The sequence below is a fragment of the Acanthaster planci genome, linkage group LG13, assembly GCF_054643075.1.
Source record: "Acanthaster planci isolate LZ-2023a linkage group LG13, COTS_SCS, whole genome shotgun sequence".
NCBI lineage: Eukaryota > Metazoa > Echinodermata > Asteroidea > Valvatida > Acanthasteridae > Acanthaster > Acanthaster planci.
Genome location: NC_141789.1, coordinates 5,613,678 through 5,637,326, shown reverse-complemented (window position 1 = coordinate 5,637,326; position 23,649 = coordinate 5,613,678). Strand labels below are relative to the sequence as shown.

The following is a 23,649-nucleotide window of genomic DNA, read 5'->3' as shown; positions in this document are numbered from 1 at the left end:
TGAATGGAGTCTAACTGGATAAGAGCCATGCGCACTAAAAGATACAACCACGAGAATTGAGCATCAGACGTGTGATCGCATATATATCTCAAACATGGAACCGCTGGCCCAAGGCAAGAAGGGACACCGTCGTGACCGTACTGATTGATAGGGCTAATGACTGGATTTTTGAGAAATGGCAAATTTTAATCTGGCCGAGCAAGTAAGTTAAAATGGTCAGAAATGTTGTTTCTTTGAACGTTGGTAGGACCCACAGTTCAGGGGGTAGAGTGTACGGAGGTAGGATGACAAACTCTAGTGTAGTCATGATAGTTAGGCCGGGCATGGCCCTCCTTCCTCCATGGGCCGGGTACTAGTAATTAGTATCACGGACTAAGCGGTAGTCAGGGACATGGTGGTACTGGTGGTAGGCCTAGTTATCACATTTTCCGATCGAAATAAAGATTTCTCTTTCACCATCCTGAATTATCGTATCCTTGCTTTTGTTTAACTCTTACTGTTTAACTTGATTGCTTTCGAGTCAACTCGTCGTGCATGTACCTTAGGCGACTCGTACCTTGGAAGTTGGATGACTTGTACCTTGGACGACTCGTTCCATTGGCAACTGGTACTGGTAGTCGTACATATGGGTGTCGGTCACTTCGCCCCATTTCCACTTCGCCCCATTGATTATCATTGATTCTGCTCTTCAGTAACAGAGGCATAGGCCGAGATGCAACTAGTAAAAACATTGACATTTAAGTACCTAAATAACGATCGGATAATCCAACTTTCAAAGACCAAAACAATGATTCCGATTTCCCGACCGCCGGACCAAATTTTTTTGCGAGACCCTAAAATTTTTATTGGCAAGTTAAAAAAAAGTTTTCTTTGTGTTTCATTGTCGCTGTGGTGAAAACATGAGCGCAAAGCGCTGGTTCCCACCACGCCGCACCTGTGTAATAGGACGCGTGATGGAGTGTGGCGACCAATTTATTCATGCCGCGGCAACCATTTATGTACGTGATCCGTCACGCATTGAAAAAATTGATGTTTGCAATATTTCTTCAGGTTAATTCTTAGTATCTTGGCTATGCGTGTGTTTTCTGTGTTCATCATTTTAATTTTAGGTTGTTTTGCTCATACTTGAAGCGAGCATGTTTCCCCAAAATTTCCTGCACGCCGAGCTTTATCTGATTGCCCAGGTACAGGTGCTCTGGATGCATCAACAATTACCAGAATGATGTGAACAGAATTGTGTGTGTCGCTTTTAAAAAAATTGAAGAGGATGAGAAATAACCCTGATGATGCTAGCCCAACCATTTTCTCCATAATGGCGTTTGGCATCTATAAGAGGAGACTGGAAAAATGAGTCAATTACAGGTAAAATAGAACATTATCACAAAATGAGGTTATTTTGTTTCCTCTGAAAACTAAATAATTCTGTTTATCTTTATTCATAAACAAAGTGCTTTAACCCCTTGACGACGGGACTTTTTTCTGAAAGCCGACTCCAAGAAGTCCAGCCTCGCTTGGCCACGAAGACCCTGCCAAACGGCAAATTCTCGGTTTGTGGCCCTGCGTGCTCTGCACGCTTTGAATTACTCAGTGAAAAGGCTCATTGTTCGGTGGCATGCGGCTCTACTCACCCTTCCACATTCCCGTTACCTCTTTTCAAAGTGGGGACTATTAGGAAGCTGGTGATTACGGCGCAAATTCAGTCTTTTTGTTTCTGGGCTACACACTAAGGCCAATCACCATATATACAAGAGCCATGGTCTGCCTTCTTTCACCATGTTCACTCGAACGTGGACCGAGAATAATAGCTGAAAAGCGGGCTGAGGATCTCAATTTTTACGGCGGCTCTTACTGTCTCCCAGCGTGAAGGGGTTAAAGGCCATCGTAGAAACCATTTCTTGGTACTGCGATAATAGTGACTCCACCTCTGCTTGCATACGGTGTGTACACTAATTTTCTGAGTTATCGTAGAGGAAAATAAATTGAACCACAAACAAATTTTTACAAATCAAATTAAAAAGTAAGAGTTAAACAACAAGGACAAGATAATTTGGGAAGGTGAGCGAGCAATCTTTATTTTGATTGGGAAATGTGATAACTACCGCAATAATGGAGTAACCCATCCTAACTGTTAGTCAAATCCTAGACAATAACTTACCCTTAAGCCTAGGGTCTGTCAGGCTACCTGGGGGACCTCCCTACTGAAGCACCATGAAACAGATATATAGATAACAACCTGCAAGGGTGTTCTTCCAATGTTTTTTAATGGATAGGGCCCTGTTTACGGTTCTAATTGCCCCCTATTTTCAGGCCCATTTGTCAATGGCATTTTCCCAGCTGTGCCCTCAGATGTTACAATTTCTTTGGCAAAACAAACTCGTTTTCATCCCCTACCCCGGCAGAAAATGAGTGCACATCTAAATCCATTATTATTAAAGGCAAGCACCCCATACCTTGTGCTTGATAGCCACAGTCACGTGACCATTGCAGGCCCTCATGTCATCTCCATTATAAAGTCTTTATAATAGGAATCAATGGGGCCCCAGTAGGGAGGTCCCCATTGTGGAGGCGGGGCCTGGTCAGAGAGGTAGCATATATGTGTACTAACAGACCCCTATCCAGTAGACTGGCCCCAGTCTGGGTCTCTGTACATGTATGTACAGCATAACATTTGGCCCAGTCATGCCAGTTGATTCCCTGACCGTGCTGACCATACAACATGTACGTGTACCTGACTGCATTATGGAGGGAGTCCAGGATATAGAAGGGTCTAAAAATGGATGAAAAATTAGCCTAAGAACTAATATTTTCAACACTTTTACCCTTCTAAAGAAGCTAGTTTCACATGTTGTCTGCAAATCCTATGCATCCTTACCTATCCAGCCGGTGGGTTTGAGAAGTTCCACACATTATGACATATCATTATTATATTATATTTGTACAGTGTGCACGCACAAATATGGCATATTAGAATTGGAGCTGCGCACACGTGCATAAAGAATGGGCAATATGTGATTCTTATTTGTCTCAGGCATGTACAACATCATGAGCGAGGCTGTGGGTGTGCATTGATGACGGTACAGTATGTGTATATGGAGGCCTGTGTATTTGTGTATTTGGGCTATTAATGATTAAACTTTAACTTATCAATGCCAAGCCATCAAGTTGCTCTGCCATACATTTCTTGACTACCTTGTATTTGTGAATTTCAGTGTTAAATCTTCATGCTATTCTTTGAAAACGGATTAGTTTTTTTTATTTTGTGGTTCTGAAAAGAGCAGTTTTTAAGGTTTTCTGGTCATTTGACTCCAGAGATCAGACTGAAACTGACAGTGCTTCATGTTGTGGCACATGAGTTGGTCGGCGCATGATTGGTCGGCACACGAGTTGGTCAACTTAAGACTTGGTTGGTGTACATGTGTGTACAAGTTGAACAATCCACATGTGAGTTGGTTGATGTACGAGTTCAGTGTTGTCACTTTCAGATGGCTGATTTTACTCCTGAAGGGAATAATAAGTAATGTTTGTGTGAAGAACTATCTCCATACATGGACCAAAGATTTGCTATACATGTAGTAAAATTCCCAGGTTACCCAAACACTCAATGCCTATGGAAAGTTGCCATTCTGGTTCAACAGCAAAATCATATATACAGGTACACAGTATGAATTTCACAATTTTAATTCAGCAATGAATTTGTTCCATAGTGCCATAACTGTTTGGAATCTAAGAGCCCTGTTAAAAGAAAATGTGTCCAAGTGACGCTTGTTGGCTACATACCTGAATTTCTCTGGTATTGTTTTTTACAGCAAATTACGTGTATACGCATGTTGAACTTACATGTACATGTACCTGTTCTTGTTTACAGTTTGGTTATAATGGAGGTGATTATGGATCTGAGTTTGAATTTGATGAAGATCAGGATAGGAGAAAGAGGTAAATCTATGCTGTGTCCCACTTATTCTCTGAATGTTAGCAATGTGTAGACAGAAGTGTCAGCTCAAACAGTGTCCCTGTGACAGACAGGATCAGGGTGCCAGCTTTCAGCTTTTGAATTATTGCCAATGTTTGCGCTATGCCCCATTTTGGAGCAATTAGCAGTTTGTGAAGATATCCAGCTTAAGTTTGTTAATATTTAGCAACTGACAGCATGAACACTGCATGATTCTGAGCATTTTGACGGTAATATTAGTTGTCTGTTTCTTTTGGCAGTTGTCTAAGTAATTTAGTTATGGAGCATTGTAGATGGATTTGAGGATTACTACAGTACCTGCTCTGCTGCATCCGCCAAAATATCTGAACTTCAATCTTTGTGGAAGTACACGTATATGGCCAGGGGCAAAGTGAGAGACAAGCCTCGTGACTTGATGGACAAATTTTCAGTATTTGATGGTATGATATGTAGAAGAGTGCATTCACATTGAGACTGGGTACTCATGTTTGGAGGCATTGTTTTGTCACACTGAACTCTTCATTTGCAGGTTGATTTTTGAGCCATTATGTTTTTAGTATGTGGTAGGTTTGGTACTCTGTCATTAACGACATCACTGAGATGATAGCTAAGACGTTTTGCACATGGTAGAACTTTTCACCGACCTATTCTTTTCATTCCTTTCCCTGCCACCCACACTTTCTTCATCATGTCTAGAGCTAGATACGATCTAGCTACCAAAAGCAGGCCATCTGCAGCAGCTGTGCCATCCAAACGTCTAGTCCAAACGGAATACAGCAGGTAAGTTTGTCACTGTAAAAGGCCATAGTCCCATCTTGCCCTCTAGAACAACTTGCCTTTTCAACCTTCTAAATCTGTCCTTGAGGTGAAGGGAAATAGGGAGCATCAAAAAACACTGGAAGAACAATATTGAATTCATGCCGCTTTATGTAGCACCAATTCATGAGTTTTATCTGTAGTCAGTAAGAAACAAGACCTGTCCAGATTGCCACTACTTACTAGTACAGAATGATCGGAGTAGAAAACATTGCTTGAAATAATTAAATGAGGACCTGTGATCAGGGGTTAAATTTCTCATTAGAAGCACTTGTGGTTAACTGATTGAAATTTCCTCAGTTCATTTTGTCAAATCACATCTGCTTTTGGTCAGCCGAACACTACAGATGGGTGGAAAATGCTCAATGTCCTACCATAATTTCATGCGCCGTGATTTTTCCATGTAGTTTCAGAAAGATGAAAAAAGTGCATTAATTCCACCTTCCACTTTGTTGATTGCTTGTGACTATATCTTTGCCTTTTCCACACAGGGAGGAGGGTAAGGCCCAACGCTTTCACTTCCTGGCACTGAATGCTGTATCCTTTCTCTTAAATGAGGATCTATCTCACCGTATTTGTGTGTGTTAGCATTCCACATTTGTCAAGTTAATGAATGCATGTATTTTGTAAGCTATTCAAACTCTTGAATTCTAAGATACATGCATACTTGTATCTGTAACCTTGATAATGTTCTGAGGAAGTTATAATGTGAATCAATGTATGCTTAATGGAAGATAAATGTGATCCGCTCTGAAAAAAATGACTCATATGTTGCCAGAGCCATTTTGAGTTAAAGACCTGAAAGAATCTTGCACAGTGTTGAAGCAGTAGGAATCCTCAATATTTTGAAATCCACGCAATGTCCATTTCCATCCCACCGAATTCAGTGACACATCCAAACAGTGAGCAAATTCCCCAATCTACATGTAATACAAAGTAAAACTCAAAAGTGGCTTCAGTGACGTGTGACACATTTTTACAGAGCAGGTCACATATGTGTAGTTTATTTAAGAATGGTCTGATTCATTTGAATTACCAGGTCATATTCTGATAATCCGTAGCCTCACCTGTGAGTATTTTTCAGGCATATTTATGTCTTTAGTCTTTGTGCACTGTGTGTATACAATAGGTTGTATGTGCAGGCTGTTGCATAGTGTCCCATATCAAGACATATGTAGAGTGTAGCAGTGTTTTATGAATTGCTCAACAGTCAACGTTTATTGTGTTGATCGCATGATGAATGGTTTGAAATTTTGATTGTGGGAATAAACCAAGGATAATGTTGGCAGATGACACAGTATGATTATCTGTGGAGAAGTAATTGATTCAGTGTTTTCTCATGGTATTGGCAGCCATTCTCATTCTGACTTTAAAAATGTTTAAAAAAACTCGGAAGGCTTTAAAAGTCAATTTGGATTTGATTTGGAAAGACGCTGTTCCCAGCCACAATAGCCAAGGCACTATCACATCATGTACATGCTACATTGTAACTTTGAAGTGACCTATTCAACCTGGCAATATGGAAGGTAAATGAAAGGAACACTGCTGCTTTCATGGCTTTGGGTTCAGAGGTGGTCCCCGTGTTACTGAATCTGGATGTTGTCGGTGACTTGCATTCTTGACATGTACAATTTTCCTGAATGACTAACATAAGTATGGACGTCACAAAGAGCTGGTGAATAATTACCTCTTATACTACCCAGGTGCCAAAGAACAGCTTTTCAAGAGAAACACGTAAGTTCCTATTCATCTACATGTGTATTGCACTGATTCCAGTCAGCTGGAAGTTGAGGTCGGGGCCTGATTTGTAAAGACTTATTTCTCAGTTGTAACATGTCTGCCATTTGTACATGAACTGTCACAATGAGTCTCAAGCAGTAAATATAAATTGAGTCTGGCCTTGTTGAAGCCACCAAGTCTTGAGTCATGATTTAGATGATTCCAGAGACATTTCACTGGGCATTCTCGATAGCAAGGTGCCTGGTGATGATAATCACTAGAAACCTAGTTAACTAGTTTAATACTGGCAAGGTGCCTAGTGATGATAATCACTAGAAACCTAGTTAACTAGTTTAATACTGGCAAGGTGCCTAGTCATGATAATCACTAGAAACCTAGTTAACTAGTTTAACACTGGCAAGGTGCCTAGTCATGATAATCACTAGGAACCTAGTTAACTAGTTTAATACTGGCAAGGTGCCTTGTGATGATAATCACCAGAAACCTAGTTAACTAGTTTAATACTGGCAAGGTGCCTAGTGATGATAATCACTAGAAACCTAGTTAACTAGTTTGATACTGGCAAGGTGCCTAGTCATGATAATCACTAGAAACCTAGTTAACTAGTTTAATACTGGCAAGGTGCCTTGTGATGATAATCACTAGAATCCTAGTTAACTTGTTTAATACTGGCTCAGTTCATTATCTTCCTCTGGCCCTGTCTAGTTTGAAACATACTGGGTTTAAAACCACTCGGTACCTCAGAAGATGGTTCAAAAGTCGGTTACTATCAACCCAAATTCCTGACATTTAGTGCTCTCTACATGTATGAAAAACCAATCCTTGTTGTGATAGTACCATTTGGATGTAGTTACATGTACATTGGATTGTTTTGAATTTATATTTTGTGAACATTAGCATCTTGATTATTTTTCCATCAAGCATTTGTAAATGATACCTGTAATGCAGTAACATGTACAACAGAAAATACATGCAAAGCAGGAAGGTGTGATGGCTACTGTTTAAACCATTCTAATGGGATAACCCACATGAAACCATGGTTGCTATTGAAATCACTGGTTAGCAGTGTCAGTTTTTTATGCTAATCTTCTAAGGATGAAAGCCGTTTATCGTGGTTCATGCAACTAAATCTAACCAGGGGTATACAGATTCATTGCATACGTTGACAGCATTTTTATATACACTGTACTAGTTGGTTTTCATTGTGTGGTGCCTCTCTGAGCAGTGAATGATATAAAATGTTTTCTTATGCTGTCATCAAATGAAGAAGTGATTCTCTCAAGAACCATACACTTTGATTTTCCCTCCTTCTTTTCCTTTTTTTTCCAGTGTCAATGACAAGACTGATTTGGATGTGATTAGGGAGAATCATCAATTCTTGTGGGAACCCAAAGATGAAGTTGAGACCAGCTGGGCCAAGAGGCTTGCCAAGCGCTACTGGGATAAACTCTTTAAGGAATACTGCATTGCAGATCTCAGCAGATACAAAGAAAACAAGGTACATGTACAAGGGACAGGAAATCATTCAAATTGAACTTCAAACACTAAACCCTGACTGCTTCTTTCTCCCCTGTCTAGTATTTCAACCAGACCACCAAACCAAAGCAAATTTTCACGGCACTCTGATCCATTTGAACCAAACTAAACACTGAAGTCATTTTTTTAGGCATGTTCATGAAAACCTCACAAACAAGCTTAAATGTGCTTGTGTTTGGCATTGTTGCATGTAACCCCAATACTAACCCATGCACACTCCCATTTAATGCTGTTACACAGTAATTTAGGTACTCGATCCTGACATTTTGTAAAATCACCCAAAATTTGGCATCCATTGTTAGCACCCAGATTCGCCAGGTTAACATTGTGGCCAATAATTAGTTCTTTCTTTCTCGTAAGGTAGCAAGTTCAGCTGTGTCTGTAAACAGACCCTTTTTTTAAAATCCTTGTTTTCAATTGAAATATCAACCAATTCTATCGGCCAAAAGTGTAAACATGCCTTTCCTTGTTTCTGATTTCCCAGATTGCACTTCGATGGAGAGTTGAGAAAGAGGTTGTGGAGGGCAAAGGTCATTTCAGTTGTGGTAACAAGCGCTGCACTGAGTGTGAAGGTCTACGAAGTTGGGAGGTCAACTTTGCGTACGTTGAACACGGAGATAAGAAGAATGCACTTGTTAAACTAAGTAAGTATTCTGAGAACAGTTGTTAGATCCACTCTAGAGTTATCTTGTCATATTTTGTTTCTGGAGGATGGTAGACGATTGCCTTAATCCTAACCTCCTAGGGACCATTGAAATCCTGCAGCATGGTTAGGGTTATCAGTTATGGAGTGGTATGTCCTACCAGAAGCGTTGGTCTCAACAGTGGCATGCAGTCTGTGAATGAACAAAATGGATGCTTTTGTCACAGTGTTTCCTGAGGCCAGCACTGTGTACACATTGGGCCACACATACTGCGGGGACGCACCTTTTCCTAGCCATGTGGTCCAGGAATTCCTAACAAAGGAAACTGTCTAGATATCTGTCCTATGCCCTTAATGAGAGGAATGCTTATCCACACTTACTTGTTATCGGGTCATGTGGAAAACACAAATGTTGAAATATAGAGGTTGCAGGGACCAAACATGTGGGGACAGTTTTTTGTTCCCACAACGCAGTTCTTACTCTCCTAACAAACAAAGTTTCTAGGCTTTTGTACGAGACACAGTACTGCACTTAACAAAGTTCAAGAGAGACAAATTGCATCTACAAGGGGGTCACTGTAATTTCTGGCATGTGACTGGACAGAATCTGTTCAACACTTTTGACCTGTTAGACTTTAAGTTTGAGTCATTTGGTAGGTCCCTGTGGTATACAGGTGACTTGCAGACTAGTAGTACCAAACCTGACAAAATCAAGCACAGTCCAAGACATGGTACCTCTATCCAGTCACTCCAGGGAGCAACTGCTGTGTGTCCCTACATAACTCAAACAAAATCCTACATCATCACCCTTGAACTTTGTTCCTCAATCCAACAAAGTTAAACAAGTTTATAATGTATGGTATTGAATCAGCCAAAACTTGACAAACCTACTCTGTAGGGACAAAAGAATTGCCCCCATAACATTTTTGGTCCCCACAGCATCTATATTTCAAATTGTCGTCTTTTAGTCTGTAGTTGTGTGGACTAGACACTTGTTGAAAGCTAGATGTTGCGGGGACCCAAAATAAATTTTTGTCTTCACAACTGGGCCCCAACTTTAACCTGAGTGCATCAAAGACTTACCCACTTCTTCATGTTCTTGTATACTATTCCATTAAGGAGAGGACTCTTTGTTCCTGCACTGTAGTACTCTTCCATGGATTAAGCACAGGTACTTGCCACAGTGGACAATAGACTGACCACTGGGGACTAGGGAACATCCCTTGTTCCCCTTAAGTTCTCTTCTCTATGGTGAAGTAAAGTGAAATGGGTGCATACACACTGATTGGCCATTTTGTCTGAGTCTAACATGAGCATCTAGGAAATGGCACTGGCCTTGCAGTGGCAATGAAATTCAAGCTTGGCCTATGCTTTGGTCAAAGTTTGGTGCTTTTGGAGAACAGTGGTTGATTCATTATTGTCTGGACGAGTTTAGGCTGCACTTTTCTGCTTTCCTTCAAACAGGATTGTGTCCGGAGTGTTCCTACAAGCTCAATTACCACCATAAGCGCCGTGATGTGACACGGCAACCAACCAAAAGACCATCCAGCAGGGAGGTAAGAGAAAACTCACCCAAAGGGAAGAGATCCAAGAGGAAACCCAAACAGAAGGAGAAGCACAAACACAAGAAACATCATAAGAAGAAGAGGAAGGAATCATCATCTTCATCGTCATCCGAGGAGGAAGATGATGGAGAATCATCAGGGAGGAAAGCTCAAGGTTTGAAGAAAAATTATAGCTTTCCTTAGATTGGAGCTGAAGTTTTTGGCAAAATAACATTTCAGCACCTAAGTCAGCATCACAATAATGGCATGTGATATAATGTACGGTAGTCCTCAGACAGTAGCCATAGACTGTAGTCTAGAGCACTTTTACAATTATTAGCCTGTTCATTTGGCCGTGAGATCAGTTTTCTGGGGCAGTTTGTGATCAGCAAAATCCCTTGTTTTGCCCTCACACATGCCTGTATATACTTCAGGGTACATGCAATTATGTTGAAGACCCTTGAGTTGTATATTTGTTTTAGGGCTGGCGATATTGATTTTTTTCAGTATCTGTACTTTCTTCTTGTGATATCACCAACATGATAAAACTACTGACAAATTACAGCACTGTCACAGTTTACACTTGGTCAAAGTTACATTGTGATGTTTAAAATTCTGTGAACATAACCTCAGAAAAGCTGTACAATTAAAGATAACCAGGTAAGATATCTATTTCTGGGGAATTGCAGGCTGAGGAAAATAAAATTACCAAACTGTCAAATAACAGTGTTTTTTAATGAAAGGGAATCTGTTTCCTTGGATGATATTCTAATGTTGGCAGTGTATCTGTCATAGCCTCCAGAGCTAATGTGTACGATGCACTACCGTTACACCTCATCACAACACTTCCCCTGCGCTACTGAGAGTGCAAATACTTGTAGATTGTGTTGATATTTGCATTTGAGTTCTGGATATTTGTATATGTCAGACAAACAAAGACCATTGCATTGTAACCACTTAGCAACTGATCCAATCCTGTACTATTCCTAGTGCTTTAATGCATGACAGAGTGAACACTGATGGGTGATTTCTTAATGTCATTATTGTATAGATGAAGCAGGGAGCAGTGATGTGTCTGACAGCAAGTTCTGGAGTGGGCCTGCACCCATTGTAGAAGACAAGTCAAGGTATCATTTCCTGCCATTTTTTCAAATTGGAAATAGCATTGCTAGTTGTATACATTGAGCATTAATTTGGAATGTCCATGGCTGTGCCTTTTCAATCAGGCTCATCCAGTGTATAAGTGTTGGCCCTTCCCAAAATTGAATTTCTGCTAAACAAGACTACCACTAAATGAAAGAATCATTTCCTTAAACCAGTATTAATGTCCAAGGAAATGTTAAGAATTCTAATTGCTTGATCATCAAGCTTACGTGTGTTTGCGCTAGCCATTTTGACCCTGATTTGTGGCAGTTACTTTATGTTTTTCATCTTTTTTTTTCTTGGTCAATGTTGTCAATTTCAGGGAGGAAGAATTTGAGGACTATTTCCAAGACATGTTCCTTTGAACTCCCTGTGAGTTGCACTTCCTCCAGTCGTAAAAGGGGCCAAGACCAACCTGTGTTTACCCTGGCTGTGTTGGTACTCATTGTGCAGTATATGGACATTGATTTAGAACCATTCACCATGGACTACATATGAAAGTAAATATACCAAAAAAAACAGCCATTGTCCGTGCATGGTGGCCATTGACAGTTAACCTTTGATGATCCAAGAAAGTTGTTGAATCTGGACTAGACTTGCAGCACAATTTGGGTCTAACTATTGGGAACACAAAATTTTTGGGGGGTGTCTTATGAGGGACAGCCTACTTTTTGGTAGTTATTATATGTTTATGTATATGAAACTGAAATTATTGGGGAAGTGTAGGGGACACTCACGTCAAGTGAGGGGTACATATCCCCTATCCTGTAGTTTCACTGATTAGACAGACTTTTATTTACTTTTTATGAAATGCTGCTCAATTGGCAGTTTGTTCTTTCTCAAATATATGTGGGTCATTGGACCAGGTTGGGACAGAAAGTATCATGACAATTGTGATTCTCATCATTGGCTCTATTAATTTAAGTTCTTTAAAAAAAATGATTACAGTCAAAACTACCTTTGTCAAAAGAGATGCCATCTCAATTGTTATGTTTTTCATTGAGATGGTATTTAACATAAGCCAGAACTGTTTGCCTAATAGATTAGTACACTGCCTTTGCTACGCCGCTGTTAGTAAGCAACAACTTTGCAAAACGAGCGCACACGGAAAGTAAGTACATAATAAAGTCAAACAATCTGTAAATTTTTTTGCCTGAAGTGCTGTCTTTATTTTAAACAAACAAATTTTTGCAGAGTTTTGCCCATTTTTCATAAACCGTTCATCCAAGTTTTTCAATACTACAGAATGCCTTCAGACACCTATTAAGAATACTATCTCAGGAGTTATCTACAGAACCAGTCTACAGAGCCAATTTTTTTGGGGGGGCTAGACCTTCGCACATGGCATCACCTTTTAACTTTGGTTAATGCTCTTTCACACTGAGAGTAAACAAAATGAAACCCTATGTACATGTACAGCACATTTTCAAGTATTTGGCATGCAATAGCCAATGTAATAGATCTTGGTGAAAGCAAGGGTCTATCAGAGTTGAACAAATTTGTTAGATAATTCTTAAAGGTTGGCATGATGGATCTACGATAGATATGAGGTTTGTGGAGACACCACATGGATTATCTCTTTTGTGTTCTGAAAAGAACAGGTACTCACACATAGAAAAGAGAAAATCCACATGGTGTCTCCGCAAACCTCCTACCTAACATATCTGTTGATTCATTATGGAAGAAAAAATTTGAGTCCCAATTTGATGTTGCAATTGACTCTGTTTTGCTACGAAGTGGCGTTGCATAACTTTGCATGAGAAGACTGAAGATCTACCACATTCAAATGTATGTTCAGAGTACTTAATACATGGCACACTATAACAATCATGCCAGACAAAATGCAGTGGCGTCAAATTTTGAATCCAATAACAGTTCACAAAACATTAGCTTGTTGAATGTATGTGATATTACAATGGTGTGACTATTGGTAACAAAAGGTGTATAAGTACCTTAATTGCTCAAAAACTAATAGTAATAATATAGCTCCTGTCTTCTCCTTTAATGAAACTCGGTGTCTTGTCTGGATAAACTCATTGGCAACATGACAGGATGTTGGAGTAGATCTTTCGTCATGTCATGTTCGATTGCAAGGCTGCATAGGTGAGTCAGTCGGCCATTGCACATGTTAGCACACACATAAGTCTTCACCCTTTTCATTATGGTAGAAACTTCTCTCCTCTGTTGCTGATGTAAAAGGAATGGTACATACCAGTTGGAAGAAGCAGAGTAGGTGAGGGAATGTTGATTTTGATGTATACAGACGTTCCATAGTGGACTTGAACTCTCTTGTGCCCGAGGAATTTGTATTCTGTTTGATGAATGTTTTAAAGTTGGTAACTGCACTGCACTCGATCATAGAGGATGCTGAAGTCATTGTGGCAAGTTTAAGTTGTACTGACTCATGATTGGCTGAAATAGAATGGGCAGCGTTGTGTAATATGAATGTGCAGTCACTCTGAGTGTCTAACAGAGCATATGTCAGAACTTCTATTGATGGAGACTCCATCAACAAAACCCACATTGGGACTACCATGGAAGTCCCCTGTCCACTTCTATCTGGCTGCTGCATAATACCCCTGCAACTCTTTGGATTTCTCTCCCATAGGCGACTTCTCTTCCACATGACTGACATTAACACTTGACACTGCTTTACTCATCATGCAGGATTGTTGGTGCTTTTTTTGCATCTATCGCAAGTCATTTTTCATCTGCATTCCTTGGAGAGGTGACCTCTCTAGAGGGAGCCAAAGCATAATCTGGCTTTGTGAATAACTTTCCATTTGTACCCACAAGGCTTAGAGCCAAAGCCAGGACACTTATGTTGTGGTCCGTCTTCTTCCTATACTGACATGGCTGTGGCTGGAAGGTACTCTTGGTTGGTGCCTGGCTTTTTTTGACTTCTTGTTGATTTTGTTTGACCCAACTGTTAGTGTTGTACCCCTGCTTTGGTCAGCTGTTCACCCCCTTCCTCCTATCTCCTCTGCGTCTGATAGGTCAGCTGCTTTTAGGGCATGCAAGAAGAAGGTGGGATTACAAGCTACCGCGGTTCCTTATGCATGAACTCCACAAACTCTTCAAAACCAGGGTAGTTGCGAGTTTCATCAAAGTTCTGTGTAACTTGCCAATTGCATTGTGCTGTAGTCCAGTCTGACAACTGGGAGGCAGACATCGGTTCTCCTCACAGTCATCAAGTATTCTCAGAGTTGGGACATGGGGAATGGCATCCTTGCATGCTTTACAAAAGTCTGCAAACTGCTGTAGACCGTTACCAGCCTTTGAGCCTATCCGTGGCCACTTCATCCGTTTATCTTAAAAGGCTGTCTGGACCTTGAAGGCTTGCCTGTAATGCTCCTCAAGTAGTCACCATGCACCATCATATGACTCATCTGATGTGCTGTAAACGAAACCTTCTGCAGCCTTTTAGTGCTTCACCACCTTGCCACTTAGGTATCTTTTTAAGTAGTACACTCTTTCTGGTGTGGAGATCAACTCAATAAGTGTCCTAAAGCTGGTGTTCCACTAACACATTTGATAGGCTCTCCCGTAAACATGCTGGGTTCTAGAGGAGGCAATTATGAATTATCAAATAGTTTCAGAGACTGCAGGCAAGAGCTGCGTCATCACCACCTTCTGATGTTTGAACTGGACTCAGTCGTGTCTCTTGAGCATCATGTTTAACTCGATTTGCTCAGGATGTGGCTCATCAAGAGGGTCACCTGTGTGACTATTCTCTTGACTGTACTTGCATTTCTGGTCAAACTCAGCATGTGCCTAGCCCAACTTTCTTTCTTTTTCCAGTCATTCTGTCTAATTTCTTTTCTTTTCACGGAGTAGCTGCATGTCTTCTTGCTGCCATTGCAGTTCACCTAGCTCTGCTTCCTTCTGTGTGACTTCCAACATCTGGATTTCTGCCTTTCAGGCTGTGAATTCAGCGGCAACCCGTCTGATAGATAATTTGTCTGACAGGTAAGACAGATCGATGCATTTCTAGAGAAAATTGAAGCGTTGTCATCGGTGTGCAGCAGTTGTCTCGACTCAATAGAAATGTGCACTGTCTGCATCATTGAAAGGGGATTAAGGGCAATCATTTCCTGCTTGGTGAACGGTTTCTACATGTATTTTGACTTGGGGCCTAAAATCTGGTGCACTGAGTTATCTGATTGCACATTAACAAAATGATTTGAATTCCCCAGACTAAAGGCATTGTTGCTTTACCTTGTGATTCAGGGCAAGCTTTTGCATAGCGACCACCATCTCTGGAATGGACTGGTTCCTTCGTGCCCTTCTTATCCAATGGGAACAGTGTATTGTTGCAAGGCGTCTCTTATGTAACTAAGCAAAAGCTTGCCCAGAATCATAAAACAGTGGTTTTAGTAAGGAGAATTCAAGTTGTTATGTTCACGTTAATTTAAAGAACTCAGTGTACCAGATTTGGGTCGAAGTTAACTTGCAAAAGGCCTATTGACGGATGCCCTAAAGAAAAAGTCCATTTTCATCCAATGTTGTAGATGTCTCTGGGATGGTAGCCAGCACAACGTTTGGGGATTTTCTCCAGCCAGTCCTTAACAGTACTGTTGTCCACACCACCATTCTCACCACTCATCTTGCCATTAACCCTAACACTCCTCAATCCTTCACATGTTGGAGGACTGAGGACTGTTAGGGTTAATGATGCTGTGCCATTTTGGGAATCACTCAAACACAGAAAAGCATTTGTTGCCTTGATGTGGGAAACTCCAGGCTCTTTTCTTGAAGAAGTGGTCCAGAACCGGAAACAATCGCACTGTGGCATCCTTGACCCATTCAAACAGGAGAGCATTGATTTCATTGCCCATCTTACAAATTGTCCTCTTCCGATTAAGAGGAGTCTTCCCTTCAAATTCCTCTGTCCACTCACTATTCCATTTCGTGATGTTTTGGATCTGGATCTTCCTGCAGTGGTGGCCTTGCATCCCCAAATTCTTAATGATCACGTGGCAGCTCATCTTCTCTTCCTGCATCCGGATCACGTCTATTTCCATTTCCAGTGGAAGTTGATTCCAGAAACTCTTTCTAGGATTCAGACTTGAAGGATTCGGAGCCATATTCTCTTCTTCGAAACCAGCAATTTTAAAAACCACAGCTTTACTGGAGAAAAGCTTTAACATTTCACTCAAAAACATTCTTGCTTTCCTTCACCTTCACCTGAAAGTGTTGACAGGAGGGACCCCCAGAGCATCAGTGGAACTCTTGGTGGCAGTTCTGACTGGCTCTATCGTGCTGCTCCCCGTATGAAATGACAACGAAGGTGGATTACATAATATTTCCATGCTTGAATCATCATTTTGTGGCATGTATTCCATGCTGCTCGTCCTCTGCCTAGCCTTACTCCATTCATCATGGGCTGGGAATAAGACCGCAGCTCTTGGCTTTCTTTTCCATCAATGAAAACAGCCACAATATTGGCTACAGTACTGTTAAACTCTTGACCATACCATCTGACTTGGGATTATAAGCAGTCGTTCTGGTCTACTTCACACCAAATACCAGTATCTGGCACATTTAACCGTAAACTTTAGATCCAAAATTCTCACACTGGTTTGAATGCCACTCTTGTGGCACACCAAGCCAGCATATAAGCTCCTGCACTATTTAGAGTGCTGCTGTCTTGGTGGTGGAATCTGGAAGGGGGTATCTGTCGATATCTACTAATAGACAGATGTTTTGTGCATATATCAACATTCTGATGGTACTTTACGGAAATTTCACATCAGGGTGACAGGGGCTACTTTCATAAATCATCTTACAGTTGGTTGACAAGTCTGGGCTGAAATGCCAGCAATGAATTTGTCAACATTCACAGTTATCAGGTGCATGTCAGTCAGAGTTTTCAGACCCAGCAATCAATGGAGATCATTTGGCACGACAATGAAGGTGGCGCTGTGTACTTCACCGGTACAAATTTTGTTGACAGGTATCTCAGCCTCACCGAGGGGTCTGACTTTAGGGCCGTTCCACATGACAAGTTGCACCTTTGTGGGCTGCACTTGGTCTTGGCGAATGAAGCGCTAATAAATTGTGTTTACGTCAGCACCAGTGTCCACTTGAAAGCGGATGTGGCAGCCATTTACAGCAAGCTTAGCGGTGAGAGTGTTCTTCCTATTGCTGCTCACGTTTGCGAGGTATGCATAGTTGCTATCGCAGTCGTCATCAGAGTCTGTGATGAAATCTGGATCCTTGCGTATGGCATGCACCTTAAGCTTTTTACACTTGGCCTTGAAGTGATTCTTGCCTCCGCAGTGAGAACATGATTTGCCCCAAGCTGGACAGTCAGTCTTTCTCATTAAGTGCATGAGACCACAGTAATTACACTCACGCCTTTTGTTAGCAGATGATGACTTGGCAGGCACTTTGAGTTTGAGGCTTGTCTCGTGCCACGGACCAGTTTGACAGAAGGGACCTCCGGTGCAGAGCGCAGAACTTTCCCTTGTATGGGAGCATTTTCTGCTGCCTTGCAAATGTTCACACATGACACCAGCGTGAGTTTGGTCTCCCGTAGCAGTAGTTTCTGAGTTTCCTGGTCATGTATCCTGAGGATGATATGGTCTCTGAGTATGGAGTCCTGCGAGTCGCTGTGATAATTACAAGTCTTCATCATACTGTGGATGGCTGCGAGAAATGACTCAAAAGATTCACCCTCCTTCTGGTCCCTTTTATTAAAAAGACACCGTTCATATGTTTTGTTGACTTCGCCGATTGTAAAGGAGTCGAATTTAGCAAGGATTTCAGCTGTGGTGTGGGCATTCTCCTCAGTATCAAACTGAAAGCCATCATTCATTCTTAGGTCTTCAAGTGCATGTAGCAACAGAGCAACTTGATATGCCCTATCATGTGTATCAAGCTTAGCAACGATAGCATAGTTCATCCACTTTTGCTTAAACAGCTTCCAGTTCTCAGACAGGACCCTGATATTACCAAAGTCTGGTGGATGAGGAGATTTAATACCACTAACAGGTGCTGCAGTAGCCATTATGGCAGAGTAGGGAAGTATTTATCAGAGTCAATGTGTAAATAAGGCAAAAAAAACATGTGTCCGAATACTGGGCAACAGTCAAGCACTCGTTTACATGTACATGTACAGTAGTACATACCGTGTGTACCCATTACATGCAGCCACGATCTCGGCGGATTTCCAGACCGTTCAAAAGTCACAATTTGCAGCGTGTCAACAACTGTCACAGAGAGTCATTTGCACTCCAGCTTTGTCATTATAGACTCCAGCACCGCTGCCACCATGTTACATGACCCGGCAAGGGATTTACATCCTTTAGAAATTGGAGGGTATCTGCACTCGCTGGAGAGAGCTTTTATTTCTCAGACCATCAGAATCCTGGCGACAGAGGGCGTACTTCCTTTTCTACTCAACATTAAGTATCTGATAGTAGACTTTACTACTGATGAGTTTGTCTGTGGGAACCTGTCTCCAAAAAGGTCTTATCTCTTCAAGTATCCGACAGTAGACTCTACTATTGATGAGTGTGTCTGTGGGAACCTGTCTCCAAAAAGGTCTTATCTCTTCAAGTATCCGACAGTAGACTCTACTACTGATGAGTGTGTCTGTGGGAACCTGTCTCCAAAATGGTCTTATCTCTTCAAGTATCCGACAGTAGACTCTACTATTGATGAGTGTGTCTGTGGGAACCTGTCTCCAAAAAGGTCTTATCTCTTCAAGTATCCGACAGTAGACTCTACTACTGATGAGTGTGTCTGTGGGAACCTGTCTCCAAAAAGGTCTTATCTCTTCAAGTATCCGACAGTAGACTCTACTATTGATGAGTGTGTCTGTGGGAACCTGTCTCCAAAAAGGTCTTATCTCTTCAAGTATCCGACAGTAGACTTTACTACTGATGAGTGGGTCTGTGGGAACCTGTCTCCAAAAAGGTCTTATATCTTCAAGTATCCGACAGTAGACTCTACTATTGATGAGTGTGTCTGTGGGAACCTGTCTCCAAAAAGGTCTTATCTCTTCAAGTATCCGACAGTAGACTCTACTATTGATGAGTGTGTCTGTGGGAACCTGTCTCCAAAAAGGTCTTATCTCTTCAATTATCCGACAGTAGACTCTACTATTGATGAGTGTGTCTGTGGGAACCTGTCTCCAAAATGGTCTTATCTCTTCAAGTATCCGACAGTAGACTCTACTACTGATGAGTGTGTCTGTGGGAACCTGTCTCCAAAAAGGTCTTATCTCTTCAAGTATCCGACAGTAGACTCTACTATTGATGAGTGTGTCTGTGGGAACCTGTCTCCAAAAAGGTCTTATCTCTTCAAGTATCTGACTGTAGGACTTTACTACTGATGAGTGTGTATGTGGGAACCTCCCAGCACCAAAAGATGTTGAATTGAGTTCCAGTGAACAGAATTCACTTGAGGCCATGTCAAACAAGGGTGGATCTAGAGGGCAGTGGTGGGGATTTTTTTTTTACAAGTAATACTTCCTAGGCAAGTAGGAAAGAAAGTAATCAGCAGTATATTTATCATCATATAGTAGCACCAAATTCCTAACAAAACACCGTTTGATTTTCTCTCTCCAACATTGTGCTGAATGAGCCCAAAGCCGCATTTGCTTTTAATTTGCCTCCCTCCAACACCGAAAGCTGGATATGCTACTGCCAGAGGAGCCAACAAGGACATGCCCCCATCCCCTCTAAAAGAAAATGGAGCCCCAACTTTTTTTTTTAAATATCCGAATTTTTTGGTAAACCCCCCCCCCAAAAAAAATTGGTTCTGGAACTGTCTTGACAAACCCAACCTCGTGGAATGGCCATATCTACTTCAAGTAATCTGTCATGAGTCCACCACACACTCAAGAGCAACTAATGCCACAGGCATTGTGCCAACGTTTGTACAAAATAATGGCCAGTAGTCTAAACAGTAGCCAATGCTTTCTCTTCTGCCACTAACTGATTAACTGAAACTCGCGACCATTTTGTTTCTTTTCAATCGATGAGGAAGTGCTTCCACTCAAGGCGGATATATGCTCAGAAAAAGGCTAGGCAGCTCTGTGCCCTAAATGCCTGTATAACTAAAGGGGACACCCTTCTTGAAAAATGAGTCAACACCCAATTATAATCCAAAGTTGGTAATACTAGCATGCTGAATTGCAGGTGTTAAAAGTTGACACTTCTTTTCTGTGCAAATTTTTAGAAGTACATGTACAAGTATTATCTTTAAAGTTGCTGATGTATAGTCACACACAGAGCTTAATCTGCACATGGTCCTGGGAGAAATAAAGCAAATTGATTCACTCTTCTGATATTTTCAGTATTAACAGTTTATTGCAACTATGTGGCAGTATAATATTGCAATGAGGTGTATTTAATTAATGGATGGAATATAACATGTTTAAAGTATGGTAAACATAACTTAATAAGCTACCTGTTGATGCTAGTACTTCAACTGTGTGTCGCTACAAACAAAATCTTTGCGTGAATAGCCTCAACATTAGTGCTGATTAGATTTGGGTGGTAAACTGTTGATGAGTTTTACTCTGGAACATTTTACTGGGATACTGCAACTTGGTAGTTTTGTACTGACCAGCTTGGACTTACCCCAAGAAACAGAACATCATTAGAAAAAAGCTTCAGATGACGTGTATATGCATTGATGGGAGCGTATTTCATGGAGGATTTTTACTACACAGAAACCGGTTACCTTTATGGCATATGTATTAGTATTAACTTGGACGTCTTTTGTTAAGTATGGAAATCTACTCCAAGATATTTTGTTTCAGGAAATAAGGCCCAAGTGGTCAAGTTATAAATTATGTAACTGAGGTGGTACACAATAATGTCTACACTAGGTACGTCAACTGTTAGCTCTTGTTTGTTTTTGTTTTCCGCATAGGAAAAAAAAGAAATCAGTGAATGCCACAGTACTGTGAAAACACAAACAAGTATCCAAGATTTAAGCAATACAAAAGTGTCATCAGTTGTGCTGCTCTGTATGCATTGATATGAACTTGAAAACTCAACCAACTGATCATCATGAAAATAAAACTCTGACCTGCATATGAACTTATCAAGAATTCTTTCATTTTTCGGAACAATTAATACAATTCCAAAACAGATTACTTGAATCACCGAAGAATGTACACTATTTATAATGCAACAAAGTTTAACATCATTGTCTCTCGAAACATGTCACGGCAACTATATCAAAGGTTGGATCACTTCACTGAATTTTACTTCAACAAATGGCTCAGAAAATTTAATATACAGGTGCTCAGAGGATGCCATACAAGGTTTCAAAAATTTTGTATTTTGTGAAATTTTGTATCGTGAAGAAAATGTACCACAATATCATTATGGGCTACCCCCAAAGATTAGATCTTTACTGGCCTGCCCTACTTGTAAAAATCAAACCATGATGTTCAAGAAGTTGTAGTTGTCAATCAGTGCTAACAGTAAATTGTCAAGCTGGGATTACATTTTAACAGACGGTTGATTAATTTTTTACAGTTTATGTTTGACTGTTTTTCCTGTTGCCTTCCAACCAAAATTTGAACGCTAAACTCTAATGGTTAGTTCTTTTCCTCTTTAACCCCAGTCCTCAGTCCACCTGGTGAAGGATTAAGGTCTGTAGCTACATACAACACCTTCTAGTTTCACACTCTGTACTTGCCTGGGCAAATTTAATTTCTCTGGGAAAAAAAAACAGTACAAATTTACTACACGTCTTCATGCAAAATGGAAAGTGTGTGTGTGTGGGGGGGGGGCAGAGATGATTCTAACATGGTTCACTGCAAAGACTCTGACATGCCATAATGTGGAAATGTTTGCAGTAATGAGCAGATATATAAGATTAACCCACCTTCCCAAAAGTTATACACAAGTAAATGGATTTTGTGAAAGGGATCTGATAGTTCAAATCATAGAGGATTTATCCTAAATGTATATGTAATTTTGGGGGACCTTTTCCAATCAATGATCACCACTGAATGTATTGTCAAAGTGTGGCTCAGTATGTACTTTGCATGGAAAGTATGTGTCCAAAGTAGTCACAGGGTGAAACGCTTCACCAAGTGTACTAATGCTGACGTTAGACACAGGATCATCATTCACTGTGAGTTACAAAGGCAGATCCTGCTTTGCCAATTGATGTCAACATATCCAGAGCACCCATGAGTTTGGTCTGACCCTGGCTGAAAAAGGAGTCATTCATAGCATGCTCTGTGAGGAGTCCAAATAATGGGAATATTTGCACATCATACCAATCAGAACAATGAGGGGATAATTGTCACAGTAATTAACAACCAATCAAACTGCAGAAATTGTAATGCTGTTGCCAGTCCTCATTCCACAAAGGCCAGGTTACCAGTCTAAATCCTACTCCTGATGGGACAGTTTTATTAGTATCTACACGAACTAGTATTATTCATTTTGCATTAAAGACTAATTTAGTCTTTGAGCTAAAAGCAATGCATGTACATCACGCCAGCGTAACTATACTAAGCCATGTTTATTAAGCTGCTCCCCTAGTAAGGCTACTCCTACAGTACTTTCAGGGTGTAGGGAAAGTGGGCATTGTGAAAAGATAAAATATAAACATAATCCCTTCAGATACTGATCAACATATTTATATACTTAATCAAACCATAACATGTGCATTCCGATCTAGTCTGCTACGCCAGGTGATAAATCTTGCATAATATATCAACACAAAATTGAACAATTTCTTTTTTTTTTTATAATCAAGACTTATTATCCGGCTTTGCCTACAAACATATGTGCTTTGGAAGATACCATTGGTGATATACAGGGATGTGCATTTGCTACAATATATATAGATGCTATTTCAACTAGCCTTGCTGTTCATTATCTGGTGCACATCAAATCTGGTGCAATATAACCATTTCCATTCAGTAAATGCATAAATCACTTGGTAATTTCAATAATCACTTAATAATTTACAATATAATATTCAGAGCATATACTCACTAAACTGTGAAAAGCTGCTAGTAAAAAATTTAAATCTGAAAGAACTATAATGGTAATTACACTTATGAACACGTTCTTTGTCATACAAAGCTATCATACTTGAATAGATTCAATTTATTAAACGTGCTTCAAAAACACTCGTGCGTTTCTTTAAGTTAGCGAGGGTTCAAGTTGCTGGCTGATTTGTTCATGTGAGGTAGAGAGTACCGCGTGATCACCACTTCAAGAGTGACCTATGGCAGAAAATTGGTGCCCCACCATTCTGAAACCAGGCCGTAGAATTTTAGCTATTACTGG

At 40.6% G+C, this 23,649-nt stretch overlaps 1 protein-coding gene across 2 annotated transcripts; it reads left to right on the top strand.

Annotated features, from left to right (window-relative positions):
• Window positions 1-52: 52 nt before the first annotated feature.
• fra10ac1 (FRA10A associated CGG repeat 1) lies at window positions 53-12,515 on the top strand. 2 transcript variants are annotated; one of them, XM_022240842.2, is made up of 11 exons: window positions 81-202; window positions 1,185-1,362; window positions 3,866-3,933; window positions 4,646-4,729; window positions 5,257-5,302; window positions 6,420-6,499; window positions 7,835-8,003; window positions 8,526-8,685; window positions 10,149-10,403; window positions 11,280-11,355; window positions 11,694-12,515. In XM_022240842.2, the coding sequence occupies exons 2-11, from the start codon at window positions 1,348-1,350 to the stop codon at window positions 11,734-11,736; spliced, it is 996 nt and encodes a 331-aa protein (XP_022096534.2). In that variant the 5' UTR covers window positions 81-202; window positions 1,185-1,347; the 3' UTR covers window positions 11,737-12,515. The 2 variants fall into 2 exon arrangements, with proteins under 2 accessions (XP_022096533.2, XP_022096534.2); XM_022240841.2 differs by lacking the exon at window positions 1,185-1,362 and having other exon boundaries at window positions 53-202.
• The last annotated feature ends 11,134 nt before the right edge of the window (window positions 12,516-23,649 follow it).

Bases quoted from the DNA above. Each gene is read 5' to 3' on its own strand.
- fra10ac1 (XM_022240841.2), top strand. From the start codon at position 176: ATGGCAAATTTTAATCTGGCCGAGCAA. The intron at 5,303-6,419 runs GTATCCTTTCTC...GACTAACATAAG, and splicing joins ACTTCCTGGCACTGAATGCT to TATGGACGTCACAAAGAGCT. The intron at 6,500-7,834 runs GTAAGTTCCTAT...TTTTTTTTCCAG, and splicing joins CAGCTTTTCAAGAGAAACAC to TGTCAATGACAAGACTGATT.